This window comes from Typopeltis vanoorti, chromosome 12, assembly GCF_054136105.1.
Source record: "Typopeltis vanoorti isolate ZY-2024b chromosome 12, IOZ_Tvanoo_1.0, whole genome shotgun sequence".
Lineage (NCBI taxonomy): Eukaryota > Metazoa > Arthropoda > Arachnida > Uropygi > Thelyphonidae > Typopeltis > Typopeltis vanoorti.
In genome coordinates this window covers 102,724,048-102,743,577 of record NC_143560.1, presented here as the reverse complement: position 1 = coordinate 102,743,577, position 19,530 = coordinate 102,724,048, and the positions used below count along the sequence as shown (strand labels likewise).

The 19,530-nt window shown below is 35.1% G+C and overlaps 1 protein-coding gene across 6 annotated transcripts in view; it reads right to left on the bottom strand.

Annotated features, from left to right (window-relative positions):
• LOC150101081 (uncharacterized) overlaps nucleotides 1-19,530 on the bottom strand; it is an 84,938-nt gene that overhangs the window by 49,788 nt on the left and 15,620 nt on the right. For 3 of the 6 annotated variants that reach the window (XM_090401324.1, XM_090401322.1, XM_090401323.1), the window contains exons 2-3: nucleotides 11,476-11,559; nucleotides 3,670-3,711 (exon numbers count right to left, since the gene is read on the bottom strand). In XM_090401324.1, the coding sequence (XP_090257450.1) occupies nucleotides 3,670-3,711; nucleotides 11,476-11,499 (66 nt within the window). In that variant the 5' untranslated portion in view covers nucleotides 11,500-11,559. The remainder of the gene's footprint in view (nucleotides 1-3,669; nucleotides 3,712-11,475; nucleotides 11,560-19,530) is intronic. The other 3 variants (XM_090401325.1, XM_090401328.1, XM_090401327.1) reach the window with 1 other exon arrangement.

The following is a 19,530-nucleotide window of genomic DNA, read 5'->3' as shown; positions in this document are numbered from 1 at the left end:
TAGCCAAACATCTGTTTTTAATTGTTAGTTCTCATCAGAGAACAGGCAGAAAACCTCAAGGGAGCAAAAACCCTGTTATAATAATAGTGCAAGCTAAAGCTGCTGAATGTCAAAATTCATCATCATAAGCTCTCTGGTATCTGGCTATAAAAATGATGTATCTATAGCATCTTCTGTAGTCTGTTATTTTGCCAAATTGAAGCCTTGAGGCTCTATTCTCTAGTGTTACAATTAAGCAGTAATTTTCATGGGACTTTTATTGTATTGCCTATTCCACAGCAACCAGTAGCCAAATATTGATATAACTAGATAAAGGGCTTTCCTTCGTGACTCATGTTTGCTCAAAAGCAAATAGGACTATACCCATAATCAATCAACAGTCTGCCAAGCATATATAATAGGACTATACTAGGACCATAATACGACTAATATACAAGATGCTAATCAGACCAGTCCGATGCATGGCAGATTCAAACATTAATAAATTCACACAATCCAAAACAAATGCTTACAAATAGTGCTCATTGCACCATGGTTCATAAGAAATGTATAGCTTTGCCAAGAAGCATATTACTGAGATCAAAACTTTCCAATGTAAAAGGACTGCAAAATTCTTTGCAAATGCTGCCATCCACTCTAATTGATTAATCCATCTAGCAGTAGACTACAGTGAGCATGATCCTACAAAATACAAACTTTTCAAAACCATACTAAGCACACTGCCAGAAGTTTAAAGTATCTCAGGAGAGATATCCACAAAACTGAACAGGTAAAGTTCAAAAACCTACTGCCAGTAGTCCATAATAGGCAAGTTAAGTGCTCAATAATCAAACAATTTCTCTGAGATCCAATAAAAGGGAAAGAAGATTACAGGTCCATTTAATCCATTGTGTCAGAACAGTTATGTTACTCAACAGTTTTTTTTGTCTGTTTAATTTTCTGCCTGATCTAAGTAGAATGGCCATGTGTGATGGTGGACTCTGACTTCTGTCTGTTAACAGACTACTATTTTTTACAAGTTTTGATCTCCATTTGGAAAAATTATTTTATGAAAAAAAAAACACTATTTTTCTTGCCAATAAATGCTGAAATTCCAAATGCAATTTAAATATTACCTGTAATTATTCAGCAAGAATTAAAAAGGTGTGTAGGAACTATATTATTCATTATAAAAATTACAGAAATTATGTTTCCATAATTTTTAAAATGAATTCTGATTACAGTGTAACCATAAATTAAAAGAAAGCACTTTAATACTGATTGCATGTTGCTCCCCCCCCCCCACTTTACTAAGGGATTTGAATTATGAGCTCCTTTCTCCATTCTTCTGCTCCAGTACAGGTTGAGTCTCCTAGATTAAAGAAGAGGATGGGGTGCAATTATTTTTTAATGAAGCCAGCTTTCCATTCTTCTGAATTCTCTGAGAGTGAGTGTATTAAGTTTATGAGGCAGGTTTGCCTGCCTTACAATAAATTACTAGTTTCCAATGCACACTCCAAAGAAAATTGAAGCTCCTTGGTCTGGGAAACTAAGACACTTCACTAGTTTCTTCTAGTGAAGAAACTAGCTCCTCTATATATAAAAATAGCTCAACCATATCTTATTGGTTTATGCTTAGATGGCGTTGCTTAAATTAAATAAGCATTTGTAATGCCGTTGAGTTTGTGGGATATGCCTGTAGGATTTAATATAGTCATTAACAATCACTAGGCTGAATTCAGAGTTCAGTCCACCCTCTTGCTCGGCATCAGCAATAAGTTGTTAAACCATTAAGAGTAACAATGCTAATATATAATGAAAAAAAGAAAATTATACATATACCTGCCACTGACTAGAAGCTTATTTAACATAGTGTCGGATGCCTGCCAATAGCAATCCTCAATTCCCTGCACATAGTTCGGTGAGATACAGGTCCAGAACAGCCTTCATTAAATGCTTTGTTCAATTGCTGCACATTGGAAGTTCTGTTTGTCCGTACAAGCATTCGCAAAAGATGGCAACTGAATTCCTGAATGTCTTAGAACCATATTTCAGACAAGCAATGTGGATTATTTTCCCACTGATTAAATACCCTGGATATCTCACTTTTTGAGAAACCAGTCAGCCTTGCTGTTTTCAAAATCGTGGCTCCAGCCAGACAGGCACCCACAATAAACCCTTTATCAAACTCTGAAAGATCCTTTGTTTCCCATTTTGATCAACACTATTGACGATTAATGACCAGCAGCATTCTTAAATAATTGCCTAGAACACATGGTGATGCATGTGGCCAAGTATTTTGCATATATGTTGCATAAGTGATGTTTACATACATCTGCATAAAGGTTTCTAATTCAGTGGGCTAGTATGTGCACATATTGCAAGTGCAAGCAATAATAAGTTTCTTAATCAAGAGCAGGGGTCGGCAACAACCTTTTCAGACTCGCGGGCCACATACAACTTTTATTTTTAATGATCGGGCCCCAAGTGTTTAATTAATAGAAAATAGTGAGTGAAAAAAATACGCAAGTTATCAATTTTTGTGATATCAATCTTAAAATACACAGAAATATTTAAAGTACAAGATATGAAACAATGAAAACTTATGATCACGTAAAAACAAAGTAATATAGTTTTTGCATCATAATATGTGTATCTCTCCGCTTAATGCGACTTTTGTGATTGTTTTCCCTTAGTCAAATTATCTATATCCACTTTATAACCTCAGGTGCAAATTCGAATCAAAGCATGCAAATGTTCATAATTCAGTTGAGAAGAAAATTTCTTTTTTTTTCTAAAACTCATGGCAGAAAATGCTTGCTCGCATATGCATGTGCTTCCAAATGCGACTATCATCTTTGCAAAAATGATTAAACCTTCAAATTTTTTTGTAAGCATCGATAAAATTTTTAGATATTTTCTAACGAAAATGTGTTCTTTAATGTTTCATCATGTTGTAATTCCAAAACTTTCATCTATAGTCGGTTTGGTACGTCATCAATGTCGACATTAAAAGGGTGCAAAAATAATCGCATTTTGATGTTATTTTTATGAAAATCTACAAATCTTATTAAAAATTCTGTTTGTAAATCTTCAATGATACCAACAAAAGTTTCTTTTTGTGTTTGCCATCCAACTGTAGATGCAGATTTGCAACATATATAATGATGTAGATTTTCTTCCATCATATATTTCTTCAACAGACATAGTTTGCATTCAAAAGGTTTTATGTCAGAAAACTGTTCTGCTAGTAATTTACCTTGGCCCTGAAGGGTCAAATTAAGTTTAAATTAATGTCTACCATATGCAAGAGACATAATCCATTTTTTATCCGATAGTTGTGGGACAGTATTTTCGTGTTCCGTCATGAAAATATCTATTTCTTCATGTAAATTAAAAAATCTTTTTAGCACAGTACCTATACTTAACCATCCAACAGTTGAGTAGTAGATAATGTCCTCTTGAATGTCCATAGCTTCTTTTCTTGATGATAAAATTTTACGGGCCACATGCCACGCAAGTTATGGTCAACCTTTTATGGGCTGTCAAAAATGCACGTTTGGGCCGCATGCGGCCTGCCACTTGCTGACCCCTGATCAAGAGCATCAAATTATATTTTAAACCATATAAGGACAAAGTCAATTAGTTCAAAACAAATATATAAACTTAATGCATAACTAATTGCCTTACCATCTTCCTTAATGTTATCTTCATCACTATTTTCTTGTAAATCTATAATGATTTATAAAAAGAAAATCTCAAAATAAAATAAAATGATTTCAATAAAAGAAAGCATAAAGTATATAATTATTGGCATTACTATTAGGAAGAGATTATTCACTGAAAGATATATTCAACTATTAACTAGCTATTTAGTAGTAAGTTTATTTGTTGAACTCATTTAAGTATCACACTGCATCTGGAAGAACTGAGGTTAGGAGAAACGAGGTTAATCTTTTGTGACAATAGGCCCGAGTATATTAGTTTACCTTTTATCGCCTATCCAATGAAGTACAACTATCAATTAGAGCAAATGGACCAATACATGCTGCAATCCTGATGGAAGCTTACCACTACATAGTGACAGTAACTTTGAGTAGCAGGTTGATTAATATTTTCTTAACACATCTTTATTAAATATGTGTTAAAATTGTAAATGCAATAGTGTTTCATTTCTAAAAATTACACAAATGATAACAAGATGTATTACATTTAAATCCTGAAAATAAGCATTGAAGTGAAAAAACATAATATAAAGTAAACATTTAGAAACAGAATGAATATGCCGTTACATGACTTTTTTCCAATTAAAAATATTATATTAATGTCATTACCCACAGTTCAATGAGTAATGACAATGGTGAAAAGGTCGAGAATCAGACTCCATCTCAGATATGAAGAACCTTTATATCTTTTCAACTAAAGTGGGTTGTGAGTCTCATATGGAGGGGGCAGGATTTTTCCTCCTGCAAACGAGTCTGAAAATACACATAATGCTTCCTGCAGAAGACAATGCAAATAAGATAACCACACTTTCAGAGTACTGATAAGGTTTATACAAAGTCAAATTACTTGTGAGAGACCACTCACCTAGCAAGGCGATTCAAATTACTATTCGAGTTTATTTTCATGTTCAGTGTAATACTCTAGCTACTTCTTCTTTCCCCTGATCACCATCATCCAAATATGTGATCTTTATTATTTAGAAGTATCTTACTCATTTTTGTCTTCATCTCAATAACAACTATATCAATATATGGTTTGCTGTTAATTCCTCTGCTAGCTCTGCCTCTTTTCCATCGATACTTCTTAAACAGCACCATTAGTGTCCATCAATGAGTCATATTTAACTGGATGATGAAAGCCAGCAAAACATCCAATCATTATGTACCACCACACCTTATTGTGTTTTAAGAAAATAGAGAACCAATTTGCTGGCCAAATAATTCGAAACTGCCAACATATCATCATTGATTCATTATCCAGGTGGATACCTAATAATAAAGTGAGTTGGAATACAGTCAGAAGCAATGGTCAGTTCCTTGTATTCTTTACAAGTAATGCAGAGGTTATCTTCTTATTGAGCTTTAACCCTAAGTAACAGGAACCCACTGCCAGCAAATCATGTAATTCAAGGAATTCACCATGTCCACTCAGGGAAAGATATCTGTAAAATGGATGCCTCAGCATATCGAGGCGGTCTGAAGGTTGCTGTCTAACACATGAAAATATTATTTAAGATGAATATGCTCTCTAATGTAAAAGCAACTGTTTTAAGAATTTAATAAGGAATCTTTTATAAGTTAACTTGTGAAAATTTAAAACAATTTCTAAGAATAATACGTATATGGTGATCACAAAGCCTTTATGCAATTTTAATAATTTTGGATGTACACGACAGAAATACGCTGTAAACAGCACATAAAAGCTTACTTTGTACAATTTTTATGTATTAATGTTGTACATTTTTTTGTTAATCTTAGTTTACTTTTTGATCCTCAAAATGATTGAAAATAGTGACAGTAAAAGAAATGGTTATCTGTGTGTCAGCAAAACTGAACTTCATAACAACTGCGAGATGATCCAACTCAATTAGCAACTGAATGAAAATGTTCATAGAGAAACTGAGTCACAAATGAGAAATGACTCTTGGAAACCAACAATCAGCAAGGAGGCGGTAGCTGCAATCAGAAAGTATCTACAGGAGTCCGTGAAAATAGTTGCAGCATACATTTGCTGAACTTAACATTCTGCTACAAAACACTATAAACTGAAAGTGGAACTGCATGAACACGTTTACAGATTCATGCAGTTCATATGTTACAAAAAGAAAGCTACTATACAGTTTTAGATGAGTTGATGTTTTCTGGTGAGACAACTTTCCACATCACTGGTGAAGTCAACTGCCAACAACTGTTGCATTTGGTGAAAAGAGAAATCCTAAGAAGTCATGCATTATATCTTCATTCTTTTTTTTTTTTTAAAAAAGCAAGTTAACCCCTCAACCGGCCACGACATCTATAGACGTTCGGCTAAATCTGGATACAAAGCTCTAACATCCATTGAATAACATGGATAAGAGGTGCAATTTGGTGTCACTATTTCATCCACATCGGCCAGTAGGAAGGTTAATGGGGAATGTTATCTTGCAATTTGCAGATTTTCTCATACCTAAACTATGACAGGTAAAATTTTTAGATAGTACCCTCTTCAGCTGGATGACACACATACACAGCCACTATATAAGCATCAGATGTGCAAACGTTTTGGAATGACATCTTTCCAGACAAATGAATAGTAGAGCTGGACATACTGCTTGGTACTTCATTTGTTTAATCTAACCCCACTAGACTATTTTATGGGGCCATATCAGAAATTATCTACTCAACAAAACCACATTTTTAGATGAACTTAGTATCACAGAAGCAACTCATGATCTCAATGAACAGCAAGCAAGGAATGTTTTTGATAAGTTGAAAAACCAGTTTACACAATGTGTCATTGATAGGTATGTTAAAAGTGAAAATTTGGACTGTATTGCAGTAAAACTGAGAAAGCTTTCATGCCATTTACTGTGTATTTCTATCATGTGTATATATTCAAAGTTAATAAAGTCTAAAGTTGCACAAGGACTTCATAATCACCATGATTATTAATAATAAATACAAATTAAACCCAGTGATAAGTAACTTTTTTCCCACTCTTTATAGAATATGACAACCAACTTTCCTAATAAGCCAAATAAATTTTGAAAACATAGTAACAATTTCCTGATACTTAAAATAACTAGAAAGAAACTAGTAAGTGTACTGGCTTTATAGTTATGCTACTCTAATATTTGATTAAATATTAACATTAGAAAAATAAAATAGTTGGTGGACTTGAATGTAACATTTACAATTAATGAAGTTAATTAATGGTGTGCTTAAGGGTCAAAGCTGTATAACTGAGAGGAGACCTCCACATAGCCTTTAAAGGAATGCGGAGAACCGACCAGGGCTTCTGACCTAATGTCCAATCCTCACCTTCTCGTGGTGCACCCTGTTGGGTATCTACTTTGATACTGAACGAACGAGGATGGGCTGGCAACTTGGGATTTAGCCGACCAAATTGTACTCTTATTGGTTAAACCAAAATAAAAAATGATGGTACAACATGACAAAATTTCATGCCGGCTGGGGCGTCGCCCGGTTAAACAAGGCCCCCGTTGTTTTCGCCAGGGAACCAGGGCGAACAGCGAAAAGTCAGCTACTGGAACAAATCTGAAAACAAACCCCAACTCAACATCACCAGAGTTAAAGATCGGTACTATCAACGTAAGAAGCCTGAATGGCAAAGAAATGGAGCTAGCTGAGGAATTAGATAAGTACCAGATCGACATAATAGGGGTGACTGAAACAAAAAAGACAAAAACTGGTGAGATCTTTCTGAGCAATAAATACAAAATGTTATATTCAGGCAATAACAATCAAGGAAAAGAAGGAGTAGCCATAGTATTCAACACAAAATACGAGGCTAATCTTCTTGAATGGCAGTCAGTCTCAAGTAGAGTAATGTGGGCAAATATGAGAATGGGGAACTGGACAATGAGACTTATTTGTGCCTATGGTCCCACAGAAGGTTCTACTAAGGTAGAAGTGGAGGCATTTTTTGAGGCTTTAGAAAAAGCAACTGACACAATGAAAAAGGAAAAGTTGGTCCTTGTTGGGGATCTAAATAGTAGAGTAGGAAATGATTGTGAGACATACAAAAATATTTTGGGAAAATTTGGAGAAAAGAGCAAAGCTAATAATAATGGCAAATATCTGTTGGATTTCTGCTCAGGACATGGACTGGTTATTACTAACACCATGTTCCAACATAAAAATGTGCACAAATCACATGGAGAGAAGAGGCTAGGAATAAGAAAAGTCTCATTGACTATGTTATTGTTGATAGTGATGATTTCTCCCTGGTGCAGGAATTTGAAATTGGAAGTGATCACTATTTAGTCTTGAGCAGGATAAAATTGAATTTCATATTGAAAAGAATAACATGTAAGAAAGTTTTAAAGCGAATAAAAGTTGAGCAGCTCTCAGATGTGAACTGTAGGCTAAAATACACAAAGATTATTGAAGAAAAAATGAAAGAGTTTGAGAACAGGAATCAAACCTTGGAGATTCAGTGGCAAACTCTGAAGAAAACATTGATTGATTCTGCCAGAGAGGCATTTGGTGAGGTTATCTGTAAGGATAAAAAAATCAGAACTCCCTAGTGGACACAGGAAGAGTTAAAGAGGCAGTGAAGGAAAAGAAGAAAGCATACCAAAAATTCCTGTCAAATAAGTCAGCTTGTGCTCTTAGAGAATATAGAGACAAATGCAAGAATGATAAACACTGTGTAAAACTAGCTAAACAAAAGTCATGGGAGGACTTTGGAAAGAATATAGAAAATAAATATCAAGAAGGTGTACAAAATATTCTGGAGGTTGTTGAAGAAGCTTAAGAATGGAGGAAAGAGTGCTGTAAAAGGAATTAGAGATGATAAAGGTGACATGAAAACAGGAGAAAAAGATATCCTTCAAGTATGGAGTAATTACTTTGAAAAACTGCTAAATGAAACAAGCAGTGATGACAGCACAGTGGTAAAAAACACTGACCAGGCATGCAGTCAGGAATACATATCCATACTTGAAGTAAAAAAAGCCATCAAAGGCTTGAAATGTGGAAAGGCAGCAGGAGTAGATGATATTCGACCAGAAATGCTGAAGTATGGTGGTATAAGAGTCTTACAGTGGCTGCACTGCATAGTTCAGAAAGCCTGGACAGAGGGACGAATTCCCGATGATTGGAGTAGAGCTCTCATAGTACCCATATATAAAAAGGGAAATAAAACTGCATGTGAGAATTACAGAGGTATTTCCCTACTGAGTGTTCCTGGCAAGATCTATGCAAGTATACTTGAGAAACGGTTGAGAAGAATTGTGGAAGAAAAGCTTGGTGAAGAACAAGCTGGATTCAGGCCAAATAGAGGCTGTCAGGATCAGATCTTCACTTTACGACAAATAGTCGAGAAAGCATGGGAATATAACAAAGATCTGTATTTAAGTTTTGTCGATCTGGAAAAGGCATATGACAAGGTGCCAAGAGAGAAGCTATTCAATACGCTTCAGTTATATGGTGTCAATGGGGCATTATATCAAGCAATACTTAATCTTTATTTGAGTTGTTAGTCAGCAGTTAGAATTGAAGGAAGTACAGGAAGATGGTTTAATGTTAAATCTGGTGTGAGACAAGGATGTACATTATCCCCTCTGTTATTCATTATCTATATGGATCACATTATGAAGGAAAGTGGTATTAAACACGATATCAAAATTGGAGATGTTAATGTCAGCTCTTTGCTTTATGCGGATGATGTTATACTTCTAAATAAATCCGCTGCAAGTCTGCAAGATTCTCTGACTAAATTGAACTGCTGTTGTAATAGATATGGTATGAAGGTCAGCAATAAAAAGACAAAGACAATGAAAATAGGCAGACTCATTGAAAATGTCAACTGTGATGTGAATGGAGAACCTGTGGAACAAGTAAAACATTTCAGCTATTTAGGCACGATTTTTACTGAAGATGGTAAATTAAATATAGAAATAGACAACAGAATCAGCAAAGCTGGTATGGTGGGAAGTCAATTGAATAAATTCATATGGAATAAGAGAGAAATCAGTCGGAACACTAAATTAGCTGTGTACAAGACAGTGTTCAAACCAGTTTTAACATATGGATCTGAGAGCTGGGTCAGAAGTAAAACACTTGACCAAAGACTAGAGACCACAGATACGAGAGCCCTGAGAAAGATTATAGGCATGAACAGATGGCATCAATGGCAATATCATATTAAAAACGAGGATATTAGGAAAGAACTTGACATTGTCAGCATCCAGGAATGCGTTAGCAGAGCTAATCTTAGGTGGTATGGTCACTTAAACAGAATGGGCGAGGAAAGATTAGCAAAACAAGTGTTCTCTGCCAGGTTGGCAGCAAAACGACCCAGAGGAAGATCAAGATATAGGTGGATTGATACAGTACAAAATGCTTTAGACGATAGAAATATAAGATCTGATAATATCGGAGTCTTGACAAGTAACAGACTGATTTGGAGGAAAATTGTAGATAGGAAATTAATAATGATGTAATTTTTTTCATGTAGTACTATCATATCCTGTATACCCCTTGAGGGTACATGGCAGGAATTTGATGATGATGAAAAAAGAAGGGAACACAAATCGGGCTTAGCATTCCCACACAACTACTACTGGCCATCAAGTACTCTGGCAACAGACAAACATGTCATATGTTAATAAGAACTGTTTCACAAGAAAATTTAAAGAAGCTGCAAAAGTGCTTAGAATCCCTACACAATGCAATAAAAATCAAGGCTTGATTTTACATCAAGTCTGGTCTGGCTTTATCAAAAATTTAACTTTGGACCTTGGATATAACACACGTGAGCCACAGAACATTGCAACAACTAGCATTGTTCCAACAAGCATACAGTAATGAACGTATCATTTTGTATTCGGGCTCTTAATTAATGTACAGTTGTGAAATCAAAAAGACATCTCATTGACTATTTAATTTGGTTGTTGTGTTCAACTTTTATACACCATTATCCCTGATGACGTAAGTCTTACAATGAATGAAACTTGTCGGGTTTTTTACTCTGTTATTTTTTATTGTTTAATAAACATGTGGTCAATACCAAAATTTATCTCCAAAATTAGATTCTTGTTTTCATCATATACCTAAGTATAAGCAAACAAAGTATGCATATGATGTATCTTCACAACTAGGCTACTTGTATACAGAGGCTGTTAACTTCACATCAATCGCCTTAGTATCCCATAATACAAAGCACACTTTGTTTCGGATGTGTATATTGATATGCTTTATGAGAAAGGTGACTACCGGTTTCAAACTCTGAGGTCTCAATGGGAGCTAGACCCAGAAAGATATACCAAGTTTAAATCAATGTTAAGTTATATTTTTAAATTACTCTGGATCAGATAGTGTACAAAGTTTTCTCACTTGGTAATCAAGTAAATTATAATAGACAGGGAATTATATTGTTATTTTAATCCCATATCCAAGTGTAAAGCAAACTAAATTTGTGCATGAAGTATCTCGACTAATTTCAGTATCTTCATGGGTTTAGCTCCCACTAGAAAAGGTCTCAACAAAGATCAAAAGCGGTTTGGGTAGAACTTTCCCCATAATGCACAGTAATATATGCATCCAAAAGAATGTGTTTTGTATTATGGAATTCTAAGACAACTGACGTGACGTCAATGGCCTCTATATACAAGTAGCCTAGTCGTGAAGATACTTCATGCACTAACTTTGTTTTGCTTGCTTAAGTATACGATTAAAATAAGAAGTTAATTTCTTGTATATTGTAATTTATAGGACACTATACACCATCATATTTACTCTATTATAAATATAACAAAAGAATCACCTTTCTTTTTCCGCTTCCTTTCATTTTTTGATGGACTACTAACAGCACTTTCTGCAATCCTCATGTTGTCAAATTTTAATGGATCTGAAAATGGAATATGCAAATCAATACATAACGAGAATGCTGTGTTTTCTTTAGAAGTTCAATAAACAGTGCTAAAGTCCCTTCAGTCATGTTAGTTAAAGGGACTAGCTTGCACTTCTCTAACAAAGTGTCTGTTACACGGTTCACAAAACATTACAAGTGGCCTGATTTCTTTTCTGCCAACATGTCAAGCTCTTGAAACCTGTAAGCTACTTGTCTGAATGTAGTACAGAATAGGCAGCACATAGTTTATTATCTGAATAATAAAACATACTACCTGTAAATATTATCTAACTTAAATTTTTGGCCAAGATTATGAAGTAAACTCCATCAATACCTGTCCATTTAATGTAATTCCAAGATAGCCACAGAATAAAAATTAGTTTCTTATGGAAGAGAAATTGAACAGGTATAAAAAATTTTAAGGGGCATAACAAATTAATCAAAGCCTATGTAGCCAAAGCAGAATGAATTTAACAAAAATAAAATAGCCCATCTGTTGTAGTAAGAATACCATAGATCAATTCTGAGCCTTAGTGGTCTCAGAGAGGCAGTAACATGCATGAGATGAACAGGCAAATGAACTTGAGCAGGTTCTACATGTTTTGCAAATTACATAAATAGCTGAATAAAAATGTGATATTTTCTCCAAAAATTAATCAAAGCCTAATTATTCTGCAAAATAGTTGGATATATTTGTATTACAATGGCTTGTGAGCAAGATGTTTTCTATCTTACAAAAGATCATAAGCCTCTAATCCAAAGTTATGAACATTTGCCATCATAGTAGGTTTCAAGTTTCTCCACTTCCCTGCCAGGATTATTATTACTCTGACCTCCATGGAGCCAGACTCATTATGGGAGGTACACACTATCACATGCAAATTCATCAACTATGCCTTAAACTCATTCACATTGTATCTACATTTGCAACAAACTCAGGAAATGATGCATTCCACTCACCAACCATTCTCCATGCAAAGAACCTGCTCCTCACCTCCTGTGCTCACACCTTTCTCATACAGTTTCCAGGGATGGCCTCTTGTTCTATCCCTCCCATTTTTCCCATTCTATGGAAAATCTCTTCCATGTCAACCTGATAACAACTTTTGACTAGCTTATATGTCTCAATCATACCTCCCCTTCCTATTTACATTCTCTCAATCTATCCTCATACTCTACATTCCAAACACCACTGACCACCTTTGTGAATCAGAGTGAATCTTCTCTGGATCCTTTCTAACATATCTTTGTCACTATGAAAACTTGGTGACCAAATCTGTGAACAATAGTCCATATCAGGCCTAGTCAAGGCCCAGTTGTTTACATCACACCAAAACATGGTATGAACGCAAATTTAAGGAAGCCTGTGAGATTCTTATCAACCACCCCAATCTTAACAATAATGATGGTCTAAAAATCCCAAGCATATGGAAGGCACATATTCTACCCATGGAACCTTTCTCTCTCTAAGAGTTAACTATAAACAGGACTGTAGGTAATCCAGAATCCTAAATCAAAAATAACAATTGTAATGTTAAAAATAGGACATCATTGTTACTGAAAGAAGACTATCTATAAGAATGTTTTTCTCATGTTTTCTTAAATAGAATTTAGCTTTGATGTAGTTTCTAAATAATTAATTTGTAATTTTTTTTTTTCACTAGAGATCATGCCAGTGTTTCTTAAGCTTACTGTGTGTAATGTAACTCAGCTTGTCCTTGTATATTTGTGTATGCTCCAGATGATGACCTTAATATGAAGATCAAAACGTCAGGAAATTAAGTGTTATTTATAACACAGTTGTAAAGTCCATAATTTCTAAAATGAATCCCCTACATGGACTTTTCTCCAAAAACAGGCCACATGTTCAAAGCTACTAGAGCACGGATATCTGTAAACATCTTTAGTTGTTAGATTACAGCTAGGTGCAAAATCACTACCCTGCTTAAAAGAATCTTGAAGTGGTTCGAAAAAGTGTTGTTTGGGTTGTAGAGCAGGTTTTAGATCTAATTCACTCAGCAAATTACAATATGCTTAAAACTTTTGTTCACGAATAAGAATGTAAGACAGAGAAACTAAATTAATGATAATATGAATAACTTATTCACAAAATTCTTTAAGACATACAATTACTGCATGTTTCATAGGCATCTCTTCAATATGCAAGTACCAACAAAAAGTGCATAGCACATATAAAAGAAATTTCAACGTGACAATTTTCTAGTACAACAGTCAATTAATATTCGTCCAAAGAAATATAATTTGTGTGTGTTTGCACATGTAAACACAGTCTAAAGGACTATTTCCATAAAGGAGATAAATATGTAACATCAAAATCTGTTAAGATTAGGACAATGCAATAATGCTTCAATACTTATTGTATTTTTTCTTATGTGAAAGATACCTGTGGGAGGGGGATTTTCATTTTTACACAATACATGTAATCACGGTATAATAGCAATTAATTAATCAACTATATTTTGTTTTGTAAAAGTATATATTTGCACTGAATAATAAATTAGTATTCTACTGTGGTTACATGTATGGTGTGAATATCTTCTTGTACTGTCTTTCCTTAACAGATCTGCTTTTATGCAAATCTAAAAATCCAAAGTACAGCAGGACTTGAGAAATTTTCCAAAAGCATGTTCTACAAGGCCAAAACTGCTCATTGTTCTGCTCAAGTTTATGTTTCATTAAAAACCACATAATCATGGTCCATGCAACCAAGGAGAGAAGTGTCTTATGCAGAAAAAAGAAATGTTTGCAGATAAGTTACGCTGTTTGAATGTTAAGAACTTCTTCCTGGGAGAAAGGAGCCTTGCACCAACTGATGGCTTTGGTGATAAAGGACTTATTAAAACTCAGGTCTATCACAGTCCTATTATTTTCATTAACACCTGAATCATTTCTATAAGTTGGTATAAACATTGTTATTCCTGATGGCTGACAAAACAACTTAATCCTCACATTAATTGTTTCCTGAAATCTCAGCTGAGAACAGAGTGAGCATAATGAACCAAGGTTTCATAACCAGATTCTGAACATAGACAATGGCAAGACTGCAACCTTAATGTGTTTGTTCCCAAAAAGTGAAATCTTTTGCTGAAACCTTTTGATTTGAGCTTGGCAAATCTTTACACATCATTAGACAGTAGCAATCTCTAGTTCCACTACAGTGAGTGGCACACAATCAGCCATATGGGCACAGCACAAGTAGTTTGAAATAGTTATTGATATTGACACATGCATGAAGCAGAAAGTGGTGATTGAATTACTAACCGCAGAAGATGCGAGGTCAATTGAAATTCATATTCATCTGAAGAATACAAATAGATGAAACTGTTGATGTGAACACAGATATCAGATATGAACTTTTAAGTGATGAAACTGAAGCCATTAAGTTTGAACACATGAGATGCAATTCAAAAACTTGGTTGGACTTAAGCTCCCTATTTCATCAATGGTCATATCTGGCATCTTTTGAGAATGCTGGTTTGCTGATGAAAAGGATCTGAAACAAAATGTTTTGCAAAGTTCATGTCAGAGTAAAGACTTTTAAAGGGTGGCATACTGCATCTCAATCAGCAATGGCAAAAGTTATAGAGAATGATGGAGACTGTTGATAAATGAGAGATTGCTAATTATGGAAGATTAATTCACGTAAAACCCAATGTTAAATAATTTTATATTTTTGATAAAACAAAAAAGGCACCACTTTCATTACTTGCCATTTCTTCATAATATTGTCATCATTATCTGTGATTATAATACTGTACATACATATATTTATAAACTATTTACAATAAATCAATAATGCACTTATATTACTTGAAGCTCTATCCATACAGGTGGTTATGCATAATAGTTTATTATAGAAACAATGCTAGAAGAATAAAATAAATTTATTGAGTTTTATTGAATTGAATATTTATTGAAATTTATTAGTAAAATAAATTTACTAATATTCTGCTTCAACATTTTGTACTTAGACAGCTGCAGTCTCGTTTTTGTTATATAACATTAGCACTCCCCCACCCCAAACACAGACACTCAAGCAAGAGGCTGCAGGTTCAAATCTTGCCAAGGGCATGGATGTTTGTGATTGTCCTACTAACTGTTTGTACTACTGTCCTGATTGTCCTACTAAAGGTGTCATACTGTGCCTATGTCCTGGCACAGTATGACACCTTTAGTCTTTGCACCATAAAAATAAAAAAAACAGAGGCTAGTGAATGCATCAATTGCCTTCATATCATATGCAAATCACACCTCCTTTTGGATGTGTTTCTCATAATTGAGAAATGCAACTACCCAGACCAGTAGCGCACTCAGAATTTAATCTTGGGGGGGGGGGGGGGGGGGGAGTTGAGTAGACGATTTGAGAATACACACTACACATCGCATATGACCTATGATTGGGCATCTGCAATGATTGCAAATTCATAAGTAGTATAGAAATAGAAGACACGACACAACATAAATAAAAAAAAAATAAGTTTAACAAGGAAAAGATGTTTGGAAAATTTTCCTTTTTCTTTAGGGGATGAACAGAGCCCCTTTCCCTCTGTTTGGGTGCACCACTGACCCAGACCAGTTTGACCTTCGTTTAGGTCTCAGTGGGAGCCAGACGAAGAAGAGATTTCTCATATATAAGTAGTGAAAAGGTGCATCACCATATTATTATAATATTCTGTATCAGAGATAGAGAGAAATTTATTCAGTTGACTCCAAATCATACCAGTTTCTCTAATTCTATTTCCATATTTAATTTGCCATTTTCATACAATTGCCAGCCTGGTTAGTGTATCCACTCGCCAGCCAACAGGCTATGGGTTCAAATCCCACCAGAGGCACATATGCTTGTGATTGTCCTACTGTGTGGAAATGACATCTGCAACCCTACTACTTCTAACAGAAGACATCATTCCCAAAAAAACTTATGAGAGTGACCTGGCATCCAGTAATGTCAAATGTGTATAACTAACTAAACTAACACAATGCACACAAATTGTGCTAGCTGAATATTATACTTTTTCTACAAGTTCTCAATTCAGGATGTAGTTGATGTTTGAACTGTTCCTGTTTATTTTCACAATCTCTTTTATTGCTGATTTTCATACAGAAATGTTACAATTGTTGTTCCATTTAGTAAGGGAATCCTGAAGATTTTCAGACATGTTTAGGAGTACTAAATCACCATCATAAAATAAACAATTCAGTTAAATATCTCCAATTTTGAGATGAAGACTCAAGCTTCTTTCCTTTAGGTGATCCATATTAATGATAAATAAAAAAAATTAAGCATGCCCTTGTAAATGGTTTGTTAAATCACACCTGTATAATAAATTTAGTTTAATCCTTTATCCAAGTGTGAGCAAACAAAGTTTGCGCCTGAAAGTATCTTCAGGACTGGGTTAAGGTGGTACAACACCAGGGCAATTCGTTGCAAAGGTGGAGCAAGCTACCAACACTCCTATCTCAGTATCTCCTATAATGCAAAACACATCTCCTTGCGGATATGTCTAATGTTATGCATTAAGGAAAGGGCCACTACCCAGACTAGTTTCGACCTTTATTGAGGTCTCTTCAGTGGGAGCCAGGCCCAAGTGGAGATATCAGGCAGAAGCATTAGCAGGTCATCTCTACCTATAGGAATTGCCAATTGGTGTGCCACCCTTTTTTTAATAATTTACTCTGGATTTAGAGAAAGATGTTGAAAGTTTATTTTTCACTTGGTTAGAGTATAATAAATTTAGTTTAATCCTTTATCCAAGTGTGAGCAAACAAAGTTTGCACCTGAAAGTATCTTCAAGACTGGGTTAAGGTGGTACAACACCAGGGCAACGAGTTGCCCTGGTGTTGTACCACCTTAACCCAGTCTTGAAGATACTTTCAGGTGCAAACTTTGTTTGCTCACACTTGGATAAAGGATTAAACTAAATTTATTATACTCTAACCAAGTGAAAAATAAACTTTCTAAATCACACCTGATTTAACAAACCATCTTCCTGTAATTCCTTCAATTCTAATTGCTGACTTACAAATCAAATACAGACTCTGCATTGTTCACTATAATGTACAACTTACATCACAATTGCAGCATTTATCATTTTATTTTTAATATTACAGGCAACTCCAAGGAGTCCTTAGACTGATCGAGGGAGGCCTTAAACATCATGTCAAGAACTATCCAACATTTACGCAGTATCTTTCATACTTTTCATTGAACTCATTCACAGTCATGGCATCCATAACAGACTCTGGCAGCTTATTCCACTCATTCACCACTCTCCAAGTAAAAAACTTAGTTCTAACACTTTTGCTCAGTTTCCATGGATGCCCCCTACTTCCACCACCACCAGACCTGTTCTGAAAACTTTCCTCTGTATTAATCTTGTAAAAACCCCTCAGTAATTTGAATGTCTCAATCATATCACCCCTTTTCAGCCTATCAACCAATTTCTGTATTGGTTGATAGGCTTCAACAGATCTTCAACATGTTCTCATAAGGTTCAATCCATAGACCAGCTACCATCTTGGTCACTAGCCTCTGGATCCTCTCTACCACCTCTCCATCACCAAGAAACACCCAAATCTGTGCACAGTAGTCAAGATGGGGTCTTATCAAAGCTCGATAAAGAGGAACAGGTTTTGAAGAGCTTTTCTCATGGCACCTTGTAGCATTCTTTTTCCAGATTTATAAAATGTAGATACAAATCCATGTTGTATTCCCATGATTTCTCAACTATTTATCTTAAACTGGAAATCTGAATTTAAAAATAAATAAATAATATGTACATGCACACACACAGAGTAATTTTTAGAATTTGGTAAAAACAGGACAAATGAATGTTTTATTATTACTTGACACCTCCAGGGAGTCCAAAGATTCATCAAGAGAGGGCACCTACTCCACAACTCTCTGTCTCCACCACTCAATCCACCAACCACAACGAACCGCAAACTACACCAATGCCATTTACCTCCCACTACTAATATTTTCACAGACAATCACAAACATCCATGTCCAGGTCGGGATTCGAACCAGCAGCCTTTTGGCTGGAGAGCGGATACGCTGACCACTCGACCAGCCAGGCTGGCTAATGTGACAATAGGAAAAGGAAACTTTTGAGCTAGAGAAGATAAAAATCATACATACATGCTAATGATTCTGCTGAGAATTCCCTAGCATGGAATGTCAGATCATGGGAATGCTTAAGTACCACTTATGTGGTGGAAGAAGTTATAATTGAACATGGAACTATTTGAAACCACTTCAGGCCTCCAAATAAGTTATGGTCTCACACAAGAGTGAAATTCATCTCCCACTTAAAGACAATCACAAACATAGTTCACAGTAGGATTCGAGCCTGCAGCTTGCTGGTTACAGTGGATATAACCAGACCAGCAAATATATCCAGTGATACTATAATTATCTGTGCTATGTATCACTGTGCTGGAAAAATAATTTCAGCATAACAACATGTGATGATAGAATCTTGGATATGTCCATACAGACAGAGCATCTAATGATGCAATTACTGTTTCTGCTCTCCTAATCTAAACAGCTGCTACAATGAAATAAAATCAAAAATCCAAGCTTCATAATCAGCCTACACAGAAGCTTCAACTCAACATCTGTAAATTAACTACCAAAAAATCAAATCCAAATCAGACTATGCAAGGGACAAATACCCAACGAATGTGATGGGGATAAGCTAGTCATTTCAATGCATTTCAAACAGCCTTCTCATAAGAAAGATTTCATTTCACTTATTCTCCTTACTTTTGATAATATTCACACAGTCAGGGCCTCTTTTGCTAACTTATATCTCTAAAATACTTTGTGCCCTTTTCTATTCAAGACTACTTCTCACTTATACAGTAATACACCACCTTACAACAATCTACTCACATAATGCTTTTCGATTATGACCAATGACCATTTATACAACATGACATTCA